General features: G+C 50.8%; 1 protein-coding gene across 2 annotated transcripts in view; it reads right to left on the bottom strand.

Moving 5' to 3' along the window:
* Positions 1 to 11,926, bottom strand: part of CLMP (CXADR like membrane protein) — a 103,216-nt gene extending 91,290 nt beyond the window's left edge. The window contains exons 1-2 of one of the 2 annotated variants that reach the window (XM_053659426.1): positions 11,820 to 11,926; positions 10,912 to 11,223 (exon numbers count right to left, since the gene is read on the bottom strand). In XM_053659426.1, the coding sequence (XP_053515401.1) occupies positions 10,912 to 10,939 (28 nt within the window). In that variant the 5' untranslated portion in view covers positions 10,940 to 11,223; positions 11,820 to 11,926. Of the gene's footprint in view, positions 1 to 10,911; positions 11,224 to 11,379; positions 11,573 to 11,819 lie in introns of those variants that run through there. The other variant, XM_037138298.2, reaches the window with a different exon arrangement.
* Between the last annotated feature and the right edge of the window lie 6,975 nt (positions 11,927 to 18,901).

Raw genomic sequence — 18,901 nt, 5'->3', positions numbered from 1 at the left:
TAAACTTACAAATTTTGGTCATACCAAGGATTTTATGAATTTCACTTCAAAGGCAAGGGAGGTAAAAATCAAAATAAATGAATGTGACTATATCAAACTAAAAAGCTTCTGCACAGGGGAAAAAACGAACAACAAAATAACCTGTTAACAAAACAAAAAGGCAACCAACTGAGTGGGCGAAGGTATTTGCAAACAACACCTCAGATAAGAGGTTAATACCCCAAAATACATAAAGAACTCATACAACTCAACAACAACAAAAAAACTAACAATCCAATTACAAAATGGAAAGAGAACCTGAACAGACATTTCTCTCAAGAAGACATACGAATGGTTAACAGATATATGAAAAGATGCTCAACTTCACTAGCTATTAGGGAAATACAGATCAAAGCTACAATGAGATGTGACCTCACACCTGTTAGAATGGCCATGACCCACAAGACAAGTCATAAGTAGCGTTGGGAGGCTGTGGAGAAGGAGGAGCCCTCGTTCACTGGTAGTGGGGACGTAAACTGGTGCGGCCACTGTGGGAACCAGCATGGAGTTTCCTCAAAATATTAAGAAAAGAGTTACCATTTGACCCATCTTCTGGGTGACTACATTAACCAACAAATTTTAGTAACAAATTTGCTGACAAATTTTAAATGTTTTGAAATTTGGACAAAGATATATGTACGTACACCTATGTTCACTGCAACATTATTCGCAGTGACCAAGACATGGAAACGACCAGAATGTCCTTTGACAAGTGACTGAATAAAGATGTGGAACACATACACTGGGAAACACTACTCAGCCATAGGAAAAGATAAAATACTGCCATTTGCAACAACGTGGATGGATCTTGTGAATATCACACTAAGTGAAATAAGTGAGACAGATAAGTCAAAAACCATATGATTTCACCCATATGTGGGATATAAAACTGAAAGCAACAAATGAACAAATAAGACCAACAAACAAAAACTCATAGACCCCCGACAAGGTGATCACCAGAGGAAAGAGGGGTGGGGGGAAGTGGAAAGAATAATCGGGGCCGAATTCATGAAGAAAGGAGATTTGACTCTGGGTGGTGATCACACAGTGCAACAGATGGATGTAATTATAGACCTGTACACTTAAAACCTGCTTAATTTTATTAACCAATGTCACCCCAATAGATTTAACGTTTTTAAAGAGATATTCTAGGAAGACGTAACAGACACTGGATACTGTAGTAGAGGTCATCTTTATTTTTATACGCTCACATTTTACACTAACCTGCTTGTTCACGTGTTCCCTCTTTCATCCATTTTTCGAGTGTCTAATGTGTGCCAGCCACTAGGCCTGGTATCACAGACAAAGTCACACTGTCCTCTCTGTTCACATTCACATGGGAAAGACAGACAACCTGACAAAAATATAACCTGACATAAGCTATTCCAAAAACCGCCCAAGAGGCTACGGGACCAGACGGGTAAGCGGTGCTCTGCACCTGCATGTGTCAGGGATGCTTCTGAGGGTGACAGGAGAGGAGCCCACCGCCTTGAAGGATGGGTGGGAGCTCCTCTGGGAGAAGTGGGGAGAGGCCACCGGGCAAATGGGGAATGTAGGGTCCAGGCATGAAGGTGTTATAAAGCAAGGCAGGAGGCCTGAGGGCAGACCGGTGCGGGCAGAGCACTGCCGCCAGCAAAACGTTTCAGGAGGGAGTTTTGGGTCCAGGTTGCAGGGTGTGAATTTGGAGAAGTGGGGGAGAGGGGTCGAAAGGAAAAGAGGCGGTGTGTGAGGAATGAGCGGTGCAGGGTGCTCACCGTCTGCTCTTCTCTCCTGCCTTTGTGTGTTCTTGTCTCTGTATTGTCCCTCTACCCCGTGTGTATCTCTATGTCTGTGTTTCTGTCTTTTTCTGTCTGTCTTGCTCTCTCTCGCTCTGTGTCTCTCTTTCCTCTTTTGTCTCTCACTTAGTGAAGAATCTGAGAGAAGTCCCTACTGAGCCCAGAGAGAGAAAGAGCACCAGGAAGGTCAGCCAAAGTGGCAGGCATGTGAGGGGCTGTCACCTGGACTCCTCAGAGCTTGGGAAGCTGCAGGACTCCGGGGACAGAGAGTGAGAGGCGATGGAGCAGAGAAGGTGACTGCAGAGAGGTGGCCCCATTTCCAGCCTCTCCTTCTTTGGCGGTGGAGAGGTGGGAGGGCCCAAGCTCGCTGCGGTACCATAGCTTCTCTGCTATTGGCTGGAGCAAGGGCAGTGGAGCTCCACCAGAGGAAGCAGATGGAGACCCGGACCACGGGACCCAGACCCTACCGCCTGGCCCAAGAATTCATTCGGAATGGGAATCCCAGGTCTGTGGAAATCTGGGACATGCAGCTTGGCCCCTTTTAACAGAGAGGGAAATTGTGCTCTTGGCTGTTCGGGTCAGTGGAAAAAAACAAACATTTTCTTCTCACCTTGAGGTTTTCCTTTCCTTCCAAATTTAAAAAGGAATATAACTCAACACATCTTGGGTATGGGTGTTGGGCTCACTGGGGTCTAATTTTGGTCATGATAAATGACCGCCAGAAAATTGGCGAATGCGGGAACCTGCACCTCCTTACCAGGCAGACCCCTCGCAGACCAGGTGGATCTGGTCCCTGAGTGGCCTCCCGCTGGGTGTCACCACGTGTCTGTTATTTGTCTGTCTCTTCATTCTCGTCTTCCCCCAGATCAGAGGTGAGGCAGGAGGCAAACTCGGCTGCAGTCTTCTGCTTTGCTATATTCCAGTGGTACAGCCTTAGGACACAACAGCTTACCTCTGAAGTCTCACTTTCCTGACTTACAAACTACGGATAATAATACCTGCCTCATGGCTCACTGTGGGGATACAAGAAATGACTCCTGTGAAAGTCCTCAGCATAGTGCCTTGTACACAGTTGGTGCTTAATAACGCAGGACTTGACAGCAAAAGCTCAGATGAACCATCCAGGCTTGCCCAGCTGGGGCAGCCCAGGTGGGCACAGGGAACGGGTGGGGAGAGGGCAGGGCCTTAGAAGAGCAGGTCCACACACTGCATGGACAGCGAGTGTCCCGTCCACCTGGGACACTGCTTGGAAGGGCACCGCTGGCCTTGGACCACAACACATGACTTCTGTTCCAGAGCAGCTGCAGTTGGGCACAGATGCCATCCTTGGGGTCCCAGAGCAGGGTGACGTTCTCTGAAGGGCATTTGGGAAGTCATCTGCAGGGTGGAGAGGCAGCAGTGGATGCGGCCCTGAAGGCTGGCCCTGCTCTGGAACACCAGGAGGTCAGATGAGTGCAAAGAGACCCTCCGGAGGCTGAGCCTCTCCCAGCCGGGAAGGCGAAGTAACTGGCCCCAGGCCACACGATGATGAAGAGCACGAAGTGGCTCAGTCAGAGTCTGAGGACCCTGGGGGCCAGGCGCTTACAGAGGCTGCTGCGTGGCTGGCCCACCCACCCAGGCACAAGTATCCATGGAAGCCTTATGTGCCCTCAGCTCTCCCCTCAAAGAGTGATTGGAAATAATTGGAACTGTCACTGGAAGTAATGAGAAGTGACAGAGGCTGGGTTAGAAGACTTATTGCTCCCAGTCTGAACGATCGCCACAAACCCAAGCCTAAATTTAAGCAATGAAGTCTCTGGGATTTGATCCTCTCCCTCCCTCACACCCACCCAACAAAAGAAAAAGGAGGACTGTGAGGAGCTGAGTCTCTATTCAATATTATGGATGTCTTCTAGAACAGAAAATTCCTTCTTGGCTTGACCCTATTTGCTTTCTGTGTGGACGAGCACCATTAAAACCTTGCATGAATAGACCACCATGCTTAGTAATTAAGAGATACAAATGTATTGATATATCCCTCTCTCTCTCTTTAAAAACATCTCACGAGGGATGAGAAAATTGGAGGAGCTATTTCGCTGGCAGGCTGTGATGAAGGATGAGACCATAACTTTCCATAGGCAAGGCCATCGGGAGGTTCGACCCCTCCAGGAAGCGCCTGGCTGAATGCCCAGGACACGCACCACTTAACTATCAGTTCTGACGATGGTGGGCGCGATCCATCAACACCCCGTCCGAATGTGCAAGTGCTGTGAGGGGTGGAGGAGTGTCAGACACAGTCCTACGGCCCTTCCGGGGGGGGGGGGGAAGCGCCCCATCTGCACAGGACAGGAGATGCTGAAGGGGCTGCCTCCGTGGGACCCTGAGAAACCTGGGTACTTTCCCCATCACGGCATTTTCATGTATTCATAATTCCTTCTTTAGAAATACGTCCCATCCACTGGGTGTTCTCAGGTGGCACAGCAGAAACTCTGCCTTTTATATGACCGGAGTCTCAGAGCCTAGCCCAGGGCCTGAACTATAGACGGCAGCTCCCTCCCATCGTGGTTTTGTGAGTGAGAGTGCGTGAACGAGGCGGTAAAGGTATAGTGCACACGTGAGTGCTCACACGGATCCTCGAAGGGTGCTCCAGAAGCCGCCCTGTGCTCTGCAAAGAGAATGAGCTCAGAGAAACTGCCCTGTAAACACAGGCGGGCAATGACTTCAGCTTAGCTTTCTCACCCTCTATTGTTGCTGTTGCTACACCTTCCTCTTTTTCCTCTTCCTCCTGGTCCCCCCCCCCCTTTCTGTCCTCTGTCACCCTGACCGCCTGAACCCTCCAGACTCCCTTTATTGCCTGGCTTCAGGAGAACCTCCCATACTCCACACTGGCTGATGGAGGAACCGCCTGACAATGTTCAGCCATTCTCCCTTCTCCGCGTGAGACTGAAGGAGACAGCGTTCTCCCTGATCTCCACGCAAGCAAAGCGTCTTTAGTCTTATCACCCCCAGTTCAGGCCACATGCCCAGTGACCCGACTGTCACTGACCAAATCAAGGTGATTTGATTTCAGCCTTCTTCCCCATTGTGGCCCTTATGGTGTCAAAGGAAATAAACTTATTTTCCAGAATCCAGACAGTTAAGAAGCTCAGATAACCAAAGTTTTTCTTTTTTGCTGCAGTCTGCATTTGGGGGCGGGGGATTGCGGAGGAGAAGTCAAAACCGCTGGAGACAGGAATTTAACTAGGAAAAGCAACAGGCAGAGCAGTCCCGCCCAGTCGTACGTGGCCCCACCCACAGGACTGTGTGCTGCTAGGGGAGCTCCTGCATCCGACTCCAGTGCAGGGCAGGGTCGGCCCAGCAGTAACCCTGGCAACCACAAAGCCTCCTGATTAATTAGTAGTTCCTGTCTGACACAAGCAGTCATTCTGGGATATGAACAGGAGTCACTAACCCAAACACACCATTTCTTAACCAACTGAATGAAGTGGAAGGGGAGGGGGGATGGGACAAGGGTTCCGTTTCTCCCTGTAGGACTGATTCCCTGAAACCCTGTAAATCCTGCGTCTGCTTCAGCCTGCCCTCTCTTCTTGGTAGCACAGAGGCCTCCATTTCAGAAGAACTATGTGCCTCGCGGTGAATGGGAAGCAAATGGTCTTGGAACCCAAAATGCTGGGTGAGTGTCCTGGCTCAGCTGTTCGTTAACAGGGTGGACTGCAGAAACACTTCATTTCTGTAAGCCTCAGTTTATTTCTCTGTAAAATGGGGTGATAATGACATCTGCTCTCCAAGAGTGATTTTAGGATAAAATAAGATATGGTAACATATTTTGTAAACTGACAAACCTTGTGCAAATGTTAGCAATGAATTCTACCATCATAATAATCCATACAATCCTCTCTCAGTGCTACAGGTGAACTAATAATACATAATTCATATTTCAAAACCCAACCACAAGTTCAAATCTATGCAAGGAACCCATTAAGCTGCATACCTGGTAGGTACCCATTATGATATATAAATTATGCCTTAATTTTGTTTCGTACAACGGACCCTCTGTGCTGAAGTCCACCCTGGGTGTCCATGCCCTGGGGTGTTTCGGAGGCAACTCTCCTTAGGATGAGGTCCTTCCGGTGTTTCAGCTACTTAGCTTCCTGGGCGGGGGTCTCTGGCCATGCACCCTGACCCTGAATGAGGTCCCCCGGCTGACAGTGCCACAGTGCCGCTCTGGGATGGTCACTACAGCTCTCACACTGGGTGGTCAGCTCTCTGGATTGATAATCATAGGTAACCACCTGCCATGCGTGGACAAGTGCCTGAAAATACCAGATAAGTATGGTGACACCCATGTGTTCCTGATCACAACTACCGCTAGACCAGTCTGCAAAGTCTCAGAATTAAAAAAAAAAATCAGAGACTGTTAGTGGTATAGGGAATGTAACAATAACCTTAGCTAGTAATCTCATTTTACGGAGAAAGAAGCTGAGACTCAGGGACACGTGACTTGCCCAGAACGACCCTGCAAAATTACGAAGGGGCCACAGCCACTGAGTTTTCACTTTCTTCTGGGCACTCACTCACGTGGTTGGGATTTTGGGTACACTCTCTTTCTCCTAAATACACAAGACATTACAGAAGTTTCCAAGATTTCAGTTACGATGGCCAAATTGAAATGTTACGACATCTGCCCTATTTTTCAGGCAATTTCTCAACATAAAAGCCAATGCCAATTCTTCAGCATTTAGCTCATTTACCCGAAGCTTCTGAAGAGCAACTGTGATCCTCGAGCTTCAGTGGGAGCTGGAAAGCAGGGAGCAGCATTTTCTGTTTCCAGTCACACATCTTCTGTTTGTGTCCAGTCACACAAAGAATGCGTTCTTGTCTCCGCCCTCCTACCAAGCTCGCCGCATAACTTCCGCCAAAGCTCTCTAAACAATCAGTTTAGATCATCTCTTACCTTTCCCCATCTCTGACCCTCTTCGACTTTACCTTTTAACAATGTCATTATTAGGCACATTCTTCAAATACACGCATATGTACACCACTCGGCCGAGCACGAGACAAAAACAGGACGAGACACGACACGTGCCTACCGGGGATCCGTCGTTCTTACACCCATCATTGCCAACCTGGGAAGACGAGGCAAGGACACAGGCCCCTCCTGACACCTGTCGCCAGATTGCAGACCGGCGGGCCATGCACTCAAGCCTTCCTTAAACGCAGTTTCTGGGAAACGAAGCTCCTTCCCCACCCTGGCACGAGTTTCCATGAAAAAGTCTATCGCTAACCTGGCACTAACACACTCACTGAAACAAAGTAAGTTTGTATAGCAGTATGCTGTCTGGTGTCTGTCCATTCTATGTGTGGGCATTCTATGTAGCCTTCTATGTAACATTCTATATATAATTTAAAAAACAGCACCTTTCCTGCTTTTGCATGAATGGACCAGGAAGCACAGAAACAAGCCGCGTGAAAGCCAGGCTCCTCAGAACTGTGCCATCTTACCCGGAGCACTGAGCCTCCAGATCTTTCACCTGTCTTGACTTTCAATGTTCCAAATGCTTCCAGTACCCAATTATCTTAACAAAGAGTTCACCAGCCTTTAGCCCAGGTGGACGGGACACTCACTGTCCATGCGGGAGCTTGCCCTCTTTGGGGCAAGCTCCATCTTTGGTGGAGGGCGATCATAAGCAGAAGCATAGAACCAAAAGAAGCAGGGGACATGTCTCGGGCACAAGATGAAGTCCAGGTTCTCTGGACAGTTGTCTGGGAATAGGGAGAAGAGGAAAGGAATGACATTCTATGAAATCTCTGACATGAGAATGAAGTATTTGTGCTCAGTATTATAGGCAGTAGAGATGATAGGCTTATGGAAGAGGGGAGTGAGATCACAGAATTACAGAAGTTTTGAACTTGAGATCCCCACACCTTCATTCTCCAGACAGGGGAGTCAGGTTCTGAGTCTCGATTCTCTGCACTGCAGCAGCTGTGCTACAGGGTGACCCTGGTAGCCATGTGTGGGGCAGGGGTGGGGTGGAATGGAGGAGACAGAGTTCAGGCAGGACAGCGGTGTGGCAGCTGTTACAGAGTCCAGGAGAGAAGTTCAGGCAGAATAATGAAGACCTGAGCTTCAGGGGCAGAGCTGAGGGGTGGTAGTCAGAGGAAGGGCTGCGGTTTGGGGATCCCATGAAGTCCCCTTCCCTCTTCTCCATAGGGCTGAGGGTAGTAATTTTTCATTCACATCAGAGAGGCAGGTGTCTGATTTGATTCACTGGCAGGTCCAGAAAACAAGGAGTCAACAAGTCCATCCTTCTTCTGACTATGAACTCAGCCCTCCCGAGTCCCTTCCAATACTGTGCAATCTCAAGAAAAAAGAGGCCAGAGACCATGCCAGTGATGACCAGAAGCAACCCTGGAACTAACTGTTCCTTCAATGAACCAGCAGATGATTTCAGGAGTCAGGCAACTCTGCAGCTTTTCTTCCTGGCTTTGCTAAACAGTGCCCAGGCATACCATGGCCCAGGGTCACTTCACAAATAAGGACCTTCCAGCCCACGGGCGCCCTCCCCCGAGGGCTCCGACTCACACAGGATGTCAGTGCAGAGCACTCCTTTGGGGTCATTCTCTGCCGATGCCTGTCTCTGATTCACCGACCTCCCCTCCCGTCTCCTGCCTTGTCCCTCGTCCTGTCCTTCAGCTCATCCTCTCTGTGACTTCTTACTTGAACTGGCTCATGGACTTAGAGCTGGGATGTCATGAATCTGTTTGACAAAGGCATAGCTGTGGCAAAGCTTAACAGTAGGTGTGAATGCGGAGCTTTTGGCTGTGCAGAATTCTAAGTCAGCAGCCCACCTTTCCTCTTTGTACATGGCCTTTTGTTTGTAACAATTCATAAAGACAGAATCAAGAAAGAAATCACGAGGGGTGGCTTTTGTCATAGAGACAGATTATTTTCCCACCAGCGCAATGATTACACATAGCAACCCAGTAAGGACGGGAAGTGAATCAGTGATACCTCTTGGTCCATGCCTCGGCAAGTTCCTCTTTCTCATGGACCAAGAACCATCATCAAGTCCAGTTGATCCCAACTAACCTGGTGAAACAAAGTCACCTTTCACTTTCCACTATAAACAATGCCCAAGGTGTTTGGTGTCCCCTCCCCCAAACCCCCTGTACTGTACAGGGGCACAGGACATCGCCGGCTCCATGCGGAGGACCAAACTGGACCAAACTGGACCTCACAACAGAGGACACCTTTAGGAGTCCTTCTGCAGTGACGGGAGGCGGTAGAGTGTGGTGGTTTTGTGAGCAGTCTCTGGAGGCCGACAGCCTGCATTCGGATCCCATCTCTGCTAAGGATGAGCTGATGGTCTTGAGCAGGTTACCTGACCTCTTTCTACCTTGCTTTCTTCATCTTCAAAATGGGAATAATAAAGCGGGTAGCCAATAGGGTTGGCACACAGAAAAAGTGAATCAGCAAGATATAAAGTGCTCGGCATGATAAGCACTTAAGAAATCCCAGATGTTTTTAACAAGGCAGCTCTGATGTTTGAGTCCACTGCACATCTGGTGACTGGACGGTTAGGGCGGAGGCCAGTAAAGGTGACAAAGGTGCTCTCTAGACATGCCAGCTGTGCACAGGAGCAGTATTGCAGTACTTGGCAGTACCTAAAAGGGCTCAGAAAACAGTGGCCCCTCACCTGCCTCCTTGAGCAACAGTTCCGGCTAGTCCACTTCTGCAGCCCACTCACCTGGGCGATTACAGGCATGAGGCTGACCTAGACAGGCGTGCATATGGCCCAGTTGGTTTGTGAGGTTTTCAAAAAAAAAAAAAAGGAAAGAGAAAGAGAGAGACAGGGAGCTCTCTAGACAGCTATTTCAGCGTGACTTTTTAGGGCCTTTTCACCTTTTTGGGGGGCAGGGGGTTTCTAGACCTCAGGCCTTGCCAACCTCCTTGGATGTTAGGCTGCTTAGCTTGTCAGACCTCGGAGGGACCTAGGCACCACCTGCCAGTCTTGTTTTGGAGCTAAGGAAACTGAAGCCCTGGGTAGTAAATAAATTGCCCAAGGTCACCCAGTTAGTCAGTTCAAAACCAGGGCAAGTTCTCTGGCGGCCTGGTGTCCAGGGTAGGGCTCACTCTACCCCAACAGGCTGGCTCTTTGGTTTTCTGAACTCCGCTCACTTTTGGTCCTATCTCCAGGTGAAACCGGAGTTTGCTCGTGCAGATTGTGGCTTTTGTTCAGTTTTCCTGCCTGCGGTCCCTGCCCGCGTTCCCTCTCCCTGGCATCCCAATAATCACACCTCCCCCTTGTCCGCCCCTGGTGCACACTCCTCGCTGTGTTCTGTCCTGATGGCTCCTGCAAACCTGCCTGCTTCCGCCGGGAGGAATCTGTGCCCTAGGGCCTCTTAGGCTCCCAGAGTCCTGCCTGGGTGGCACCCAGAAGGGACACACAGGAGGGTCGAGTTCTCTCTGCTCTGGAACCTGTTTCTCTCTGCTCTTTTCTCCCACTCCATTTTTTCTGTCTTCTTCCCACTCTCTTTACTCACTCTCCCTCCGTCTTGCTCTTGTGCTTCATAGTCCCCTTCTCGTCCCTCCCTTCCAATCCTTGTCCCTTCCCTCTCCTTCCTTCCCTGGGTCATTTTCGAGTTTGCACCTCCCTGGTTCTCCGGGTGCTCTGCCCCTTTCCTTTCCCCATCTCTTCCCCCTTCCCTTCCGCTGACCCTTCAACACATCTGTTTCCAATCTGGGCCCTGGAGGCGTCTGTTTGAAACAAAAACCTATCCCCGCCCCCCAACCCCGCAGGAACCTGGCACAAAAATTCCTGAAGAAGCCTTTCCTTCCCCGATCCTCTAGTTTCCCCGCAGACTCCTAAAACTGAACATCAGTCCCCCCAGAAGACCCTCCCCACCAAACGGTCACAGCCCAGCTGGACCAGAAACCACCTCCAGCCCCGAGTGGCCAGATGTGCTCCTCCGCAGCCGGGAGGCCGGGACTGAGGGGCCGCCTCACTCCAGGGGCTGCGGGCACGACCATCCGGAGCCAGCGTTCGTCCTCGGACGCAGGCTGTGTTTGCCCCGGTCCCCCGGTCCCCCGGTCCCCCGCCTGTCCCGAGGCACTCACCTAGCCAGAGGAGCAGGAGAAGGGTCATCCCGACGCCCGGCCCGGGTACCTCCGCGTTCAGCCTCTGCTTGGCGCCGGGGCGGCGGGGCGCAGCCGACGGACCACGGGCGAGCTGGGCGCGGCGCCTCCGGAGGCTTGCGGGATGACTGCGGCCATGTGCCGCCGCGGGAGCGGCCCCGCGCCACGCGCTCCCGCTCGCAGACGGGCTTTCTGCGCGCGCCCCACCAGCTGGCGCCCAGACGGGAGCGGGGACCGGGGATGGGGAGGGAAAAGCGAGGCGGAAAGACTCTACCGCTCGTGGAGCACTTTTCCCTGTTTGGAAAGAAAAAGCAGTGGAGAAAGAAGGGGGAAAATAGAGTGAGCTGGAACCACTCGGTTGCCTCCTCCCCGCAGCCCCTCCCTCGCGGCTCGCCCCCGCCCTCCCAGCTCTGGGGTGCGCCGCGGGGAAGGGGCCGGGCAGGGCTGCACCTCGGGGCCGGAGGGGACCTGGGCGAGCGGAGTCACGCTGACTGCAGGGCGCATGGTGTAGGGTTGAGTCTGTGTAGGGCAAAATCAGGGGCACCCCAGCTAGGAGCCGAGGGGATGAGGCCTTGTCCGTGTGCCCTGTCTCTGCTCTCACGTTGACCTCTCCACGTCTCTCTTGCATCTTTTTCTCTCTCACAGGCACTCTGCTTCCCTTTCTTTTTCTCTATCCCCCTCTCTTTTCCCCACCCCTCTCCTGTATTTACATTCTTCTTGCCTCTCCCTTCTCACCTCCTGCCTCCCTTTTTCCTTTCTCCTTTCCTCCTCTCCCTGGCCTCCCGGTCTGGTTTCGCCTGCTCGAAACTGCAGGCCATACACACCACTGCGCGTGGAAGTGGCCACGCAGACAGTGAGGCAGAAGCGGGGTTCCTGCCCTCCTGACTCACCACCTGCGCGGACACCGCGGACACCTCCCTCCGCCTGGCTCTCCCTTGGACTTTCGACCTGCTTCTTCTCTGGTCTGTGGCCAGAGTTTACTGTGGCCCACCCCAGATGTGGCAGAGCCGAGCTGGCCACCACCAGGGCTGCGGGCCGAGCACAGTGGACGGGTCTGTTATAGGAAGTATCGGAGCAAGCCGCACTGTAATGGGCCCTGGCCAAAACGTGCACCAGCCCTTTCAGAGAGAAAAGAAGGCAGAGGGCACAGCCTTCAGTCCAGGCCTGAGAGGCGGTGCTCCTGGCTCCAGGGACCAGGTCCAGGAGGGGAAGGGGGCACCCAGCCCCTTGGGGGTCTATCTTTGAGGACCCTGTAGCAGCTAGCCCGCGGAAGGGGACTAGGAGAGGATGGGACCCTGCAGCACCTAGCCCACAGCGTTCAGGCCTCAACTGCCCACGGCTCCTGCTGACGCCTTGCACCGTGTCCTGGGGCTCCGGACCACACTCTCCGGCCCCAGCTTCTGGGCTCCCTTGGAGCAACGGCTTCTCCTTCGGCCCCACTGAGGCCTGAGGAACCGCTCCCTCACCCTCCTCCTCGCCAGTGCCTGTACTGGGAGCTGGCCGGAGCTCTGAGAAGCGGGGTTGTTGGATGAGATGAACCCCCCAGGCCAGGCAGGCCATTGGATGACGCATCTGCCCTGTTTTTTTCCCAGTACTTTCCAGGGCCTTAGATCCCAGGAGCTGCAGAGTCCGCTCTAATTAGCTAGCCCTTGTTGGAATGAAAATCAACCCATTTCACAGCCAAAGAAAGCGGCCGCCTGGAGGGGTTAGGGGCCCCTATGAAATCACCTCAAAGGGACGCGAAAGCAGGGCTGTTGGGATCAGGCGGGGTCGCTGCTTCGGCACTGTCGCCCTGTGTCAGCCGTCTGCTCTGCACCCCATGCTTCGTGTGTGTGACGGACACAAAGTGCGTAGAACTCGGGTACTGACATTCTTTAAGCCTTTGGAACTTGAATATCATGGCACCGACATGAACCGGGAATTATATTAACTATTTAATATTTATCTTCTTATTTAATTCCTATGACAATGCTAAGGGATGAGCATTTTTAAATCCACTTTAGGAGGAGGAAACTGTAACCTAGAGAGGTTCAATGTTTTGCCCTAGATCCTACAATATAAACCCCTCTATTACAATGTCAATGTTCTAAAATATTGTTTTATATTATACAATATGTAGAAGTTTTCTTTAGCTCTTCCTATTTTACACTTCTTGTCTAAGAGGAGAAAAAAATAGTCATAAATATAATTTGTATATGAATGTGTTAAAATGTTAATTCTTCTTAAAGGCCGAGGAAGGTGGGAAGGCAGCTCTCCGTGATTTCTGCTTTAAAATTTTATTTAATATTCTAATATACTTTTGGACTTACAGGTTTGCATAAAAGTGACAAAAAGTGTATTCCAATATACTTTCAGATTTACAGAAAAGTACAGGAAATTCTTAGATGCCCTTCACCAGAGTCCTCCTTTCCTTTCTCTCTAAAGGAAATGTTTTTACACAAGTTTTAAGCCCCACTGCTGGTGGCCTTTCTCATGGATCTGGTCACAGCACGTCTTGCTCGAGGGTGCGGTGCTCGTGACAGACGTGTGTGGGTGTAGCAGGGGTGTATTTAAACCCACGTTGCTCAAGCTAAAGCGAACAAGATGCCGGCAGCTCCAAGTCATCAGTCACCAGCACAGGAAACGGTTCCCCTGGGCTGCGGTTAGTTTACCCAGGTGCAAAGCCCTCTCGCCAGCAGATATTTGGCATGTATTCCTTGGGGAGAGTCCTCGGCCCCTAGAGATGACTGTCCCTAAACTCAAAGCCTCTCTTCTGTTGTGCATTTGTGGGTCAGAAGAGTGGGGAGCCCTGGGGATGGCGCTGTGACTCAGCAGCCCACTGCCTACCTACCCCGTGTCCCACGGTGGCTGGGCTGGGTGCCAGGGGGACCCAGGAGGCATGTGGCGGTCCTTACCGTAAATGGGCATCTTGGTCCCGTGGGAGAGAAAACAGCAACATATGAAAACTTTCAACAAAAATACTCAAAAGTTATGTGGTTAAGCAGCAGAATAACTTACCCTGATAATAACAAACATGGGTATTCCAAGAAAGGACGGAGCCCTGCAGGCTGGGGTGGCTGTGGAGAGCCCCTGGAAGAGCACTTTTTGAGCCAGGCCTTAAGGAATGACCTCCGTTGGATGGAAGGACCCGAGGAGGACCACCTTGGACCGCCCCTGGACACAGGCAGGGAGTGGGGCATATTCAGGTGGCACTGAGTGAAGTGAAATACGGAAAATGGAAAATTCATGCTGTAGCAAAATACCCTGGAAGGGTTAGCCCAAAGTGAACTTGTGAAAGTCCTGAATGTGAGGCAAAAGATTCCGGAACTTTCCCAAAGTCGCTGAAAAAATTTCAGCAAAATGGACCTCGATGAAGACCATAATTTTAGAAATGTAAATTGGCAGCTCTTGCCCAGAGGTGCCCCAGGAGTTAGCCAAGGATGGAGAGCTTTAGTACCCCTTCTAGATCATCAGGCTCCTACTCTATGATTTAACATGGACAGCAGACGTTTTCTCAGCATTTTGTAAAGAGGTACGGATGTGCAGCTACCAGACAAGTTCCTTCTTTTCCACTCTCTATGGAGAGCTGGGGACTGCCATCCTAAACCTCTTCTCCAGAGATTTCTAGAGCCACCTCAGGGTGTGCATAAAAGATTGGGAGAATACGAAGCGGAGGAATTGGTTAGAATCTGTTGCATTATGTGGGGAAATGAGATGAGGGCGGCGATACTGAAAAAAAGATTCAACAGGTTAAATATCTGGTGACCATTGGGGAGGAAGCAGAAGACAAAAGAGGCACCAGAGATAACTCTACATGACCTACTGTGTTTGATGTGTGCTAAAGTTAATAGCAGCTGTGTATTGATCTCCTAACACAGAACGGGGATTATGAATGTTGTCAGTGAGCCTCACAATACCGTACTACAAGGAGGAAACTGAGGTTCGGAGAGATCAACCAATTGCTTATCACTCCTGGGTTAGCAAATGACTGAGGCCGGATTTAAAGTGGGAAGACCGAAAGCCCCTCTACCTCACTCTCTTTTGATGGCATTGCTAACCAACTGGGGAGTCAAGTGAGTTATCTTGTCAGGAAGGGAAATGTAAGTTTAATTTGAGACACAGCAACTTTGAGGGGAGGACAAACCATTATCCATTTGTCAGTTTATTCATTTATCCATCCATCTTTGAATTTTTTAAAATTGATAATTTACTGAATCTTTTTTAAGCACCCGGAATATGCCCAGTCCTGGGAAGTCAATGGTGAGCAAAGCGCAAGTCGTCCTTGCCATCCAGGTGCTTACGGTGAACGAAGGAGGAAGGACCACAAACCCTCGCAATGTGGATTGAGAACTGCTCTGAAAGGGAGCAGGCAGAGTGCTGTGAAGCTGGGCCTGGGCTCCTGCCCCTGGGGAAGAGCTGTCAGGGAAGCCCTGTGAACTGAGCAGGAGGGGAGCATGGCAAGGAACGGGGAGACCTTGCTGTCGTCTCATCTCAGAGGGTCCTGGATCCAAGGACCACGTCCTCGAGTCCCTTAGAGCTCCAGTCTCCGGCTACGCCCAAGCAGGCGTCTCGGGCTCTGGAGGCAGCTGTGGGTAGTGGAAGAGCTCTGGGCAGGGAAGGCAGACGCCTCGGGTTCTCAGGGGCTTTGAGGAGGTCACTTCGGCGAGCCTCCCTTCCTCTTTTCCTAATACTGTTGTTATGAGGAAGAATGAGAGTAATGAATGCACCTACCACAGTGTTTAACACTTAGGAGGCTCAGTAAATACTTGTTCCAACTAAAACCTGAGTTCATAAGATTCCATTCCCTGCAGAATAAAAGAGCCAACTCTGTCTCATTCCCTTTTCCTATTAAAACAAGGTTTTACATGGTCCTTCCTGTCCTACAAGAATACTTACTGACTCGGCCATCAGTGGGCCTGTCTTTTCACTGCTGCACAGTAGGAGGCCCCTGCCAGAGGGTCTTGACTGGACAACGCTGATGGAGGCTGCATGTGTCTGGGGAGCCCTGTGTGCTGACGACGGCTGAGAGCTAAGGAGTTACCACCAAGGTGGGGAAAGCAGCGGTTCTCTTCCCAGAGGGCCTGGGGGCGGGGAGAGGTGCGGATGGCTGGGCCCCACTCTGTCCCACGCCATGAGAGGACAGCCCCCAGCTTTGATCTGTGTGACCAGGCAGGGATTTTTGGGGACAAGTGTTCCTGGTAGGACATTAGTTAGAGAGGAAACAACCTCCGTCTACCTGCAAGGCCCCAAGATCCACAGGCCTGTCCTTTGACCCCAGTGGAGGTTTTTGGGCGCCAGAGGGAGAGTCAAGAGCCAAGATGAGATGGTTCACACAGCGGCCAAGCCCAAGGATTTGCAGCCAGGGTCTCTCTCGCTCTGCTGCCACCTCTTCCCTGAGGTCAGCTACTCCGGGCTTCCCCACACCGCACTTTCAGTTCCTGCTACAGTGACCCCGTCAGAGTTCAGGCTTTGGAGAAAGACCAGCTGATTTTTTAAAAATAAACAACAATTTTATTTCTCACAGTTCTGGAAGCATGCTGGAAGTCCAAGATCAGGGTGCCAGCATGGTTAGATTCTTGAAGAGATCCTCCTCCGAGCTGCAGACTGCCGAGATCCCGCTGTGTCCTCATGTACCCAAAGGGCAAGACAGGCTGCTTTTGGATTTCCCTAGGCCTCCCTACTGCGCCTAATTTGGGCAAGTTTCGTACCCTCTCTCAGCCTACCTCATTTCATTAATAAGATTTCTCTTATGGTTGTTAAGGAGATTGTGTGAGCCCTGGCAGGTGTGGCTCGGCTGGTTGGAGCATCGTCCCATTCACTGGAAATCTGCAGGTTTGATCTCCAGTCAGGACATAGAGCTAAGGTTTTGGGTTCGCTCTGCAGCTGGGGCATGTATGGGAAGCAACCGATCGCTGTTTCTCTCTTTTTTTTCCTCTTCCTCTAAAAGCAACTTTATATTATTTATATATCCTATATACATAATCTCCTCTGGTGAGGACTAGAACAATACAAAGGGAATACAGGTCCCTATGTGCTTTTCATCCACTCAGCCCTGAAAGACAGTTCCGGCCTGGAACCCTGCATTAGTTCCCCTGCTGCCTCCACTGCCAAGCTGGATGGGCCCTCGAGTTCTCTTTGGTCAAACTTCCTCATTTTTAGACTGAGACCTAGCCAGGGGATGTGTTATGTCAGGGTCACACTCAAGTTAGAGACAGAGTCAAGCTTGAGACTGGTTGCTTAGCAACCAGCCCATTCTCTTTCCAGCAGTGTGGAAAATTATCACATAGAGTGGCTTTGTCTCTTCCTGCAAGGTCTGTAATGAGAACAGAAAACTCCACGGTGTCTGCTGGCAAAAAATAGGTGTGATGGGGGCCAAGGAAGAGCTGGGATTTTTGTCTAGAAATGGATGAGGCTGTTGAAGCTATGGAATAAAACCGAGGACAGTATGTGCCTAGCCGGAGGAGGCCACTGCTGCCCTGTGAGGAGCTCAGACTTCCGTGGACCGAGATGCTAGGAGCAGTCAGCAGCTGCTCACAGCTGCTCAGTGATACAACTGATGTCTGTGGTGGCCAGGCTGACAACACAGGACCGGAGGAGAAACAGCTCTCACCTTCCCAACCGCCACACAGCCACAGGCACACAAACTTAGGCCACTGTCTTGCAGCTTCTTGCATCTCTCTGGACTGTGCCACTCTGCGAGGGGTGGGGGAGGCAGGGGACAGCTGTGGCCTGAACCATTGTCTGAGAGGTGTGGAGACTGGGAGGCAGGGTATGACTGACAGACCCCTTCCCGGAACTGTCACTTACTGAGTTATCTTGAACAAATTATTTAACCTAAGTGGGCAATCTAGAAAAATAGAGGTGCTAATGCTTTGTAAGCTCTTTGTTCTTTATGAATGTAAAGTAAGTGTTCTTAGGAATGTGAACTGTAGGAATCGGCATGGTCCGATTGAGGGGGTCGTTCTCTCTTCCCCCCATTCCAAATTGGAGTTGAGAATCACTCGACCCAGGAGTGGTTTGTGTGTACCTACAATAGACACTGTGCGGTCCCCCAACCTGGCACAAGGCTCAAGTTGGGGTCTCTTCCCTCTGACTTCTCAGGAGATGTGCTGAGCAGAAAGACAGCTCTGGAAGACCCTGTTCTCTGGCTCACCAGTCCTATTCCCAACACACCTCCAACACAGAGGCTAACAAATGGATACACTTTCATAGCCTTCCTTGCCACAGGACAACCAGGTGACAAGTTCTAGCCAATGAATCAAGAACAAGAAAAGTGTGCTAGGGAGCTTTTGGTAGCATCTGCTTTATACTAGGTGCAAACCAGAACTGGATCTTGCTTCTATGGAGCATCCAATTTAAACTGGGATATGCTCTTAAATGACTATAAACCAAAAGTAAAACATGGCCTTTGGCCTAAGGAAAGCAGAGGTGAAGTGCTGCTGACTTGAAAAAGGAGGGAGCCATTTCTTCCTGTGTAGTGGCCAGGGACAGCTTCATGTAGGAGGTGGCATTTGAGGCGGGCAGGGTTTGAACATCCAAGGTTAGGAGCTTTAGGAGGTTCCCAGTCTCAGTCTCACGGGCCCTGAGCTTCCCTGTTATTCTGGACCACTTTATAGGGAAGCCAACAGTTCTTGCCAGGTGATGTAATTGTGACATCAGATATAATTACATCTTGTGTGCACAGAGCACCTTCTTCAAAATCCTTTAAAGATACATCTCATTCATTTCTTTGAAGTGGGCAGGGGTAGATGGAGAATAAAAGAGGAAGCTCAGAGACAAGAAGTGACTAGAGCTGTTTAGGAGGAGAGTCTGCCGATCCTCTCGCCCATACTATCCTCCTTGGGACCTTCACCTTCACCCCTGTAGACTCACGCCCTCACCCGTGTGTGCACACACACACCCTCTAGTTATGGAGGGAGGTGCCTTTGTCCAGTATGCACCATGTAATGAATTCCACTCAAAGTAAAGGTGTGTGAACTTCCTATGAGGAGGA

Source organism: Artibeus jamaicensis, unplaced genomic scaffold (genome assembly GCF_021234435.1).
Source record: "Artibeus jamaicensis isolate MK-2021 breed Jamaican fruit bat unplaced genomic scaffold, CSHL_Jam_final scaffold_660, whole genome shotgun sequence".
Classification (NCBI taxonomy): Eukaryota; Metazoa; Chordata; class Mammalia; order Chiroptera; family Phyllostomidae; genus Artibeus; species Artibeus jamaicensis.
This window is presented reverse-complemented; position numbering and strand designations above follow the sequence as displayed.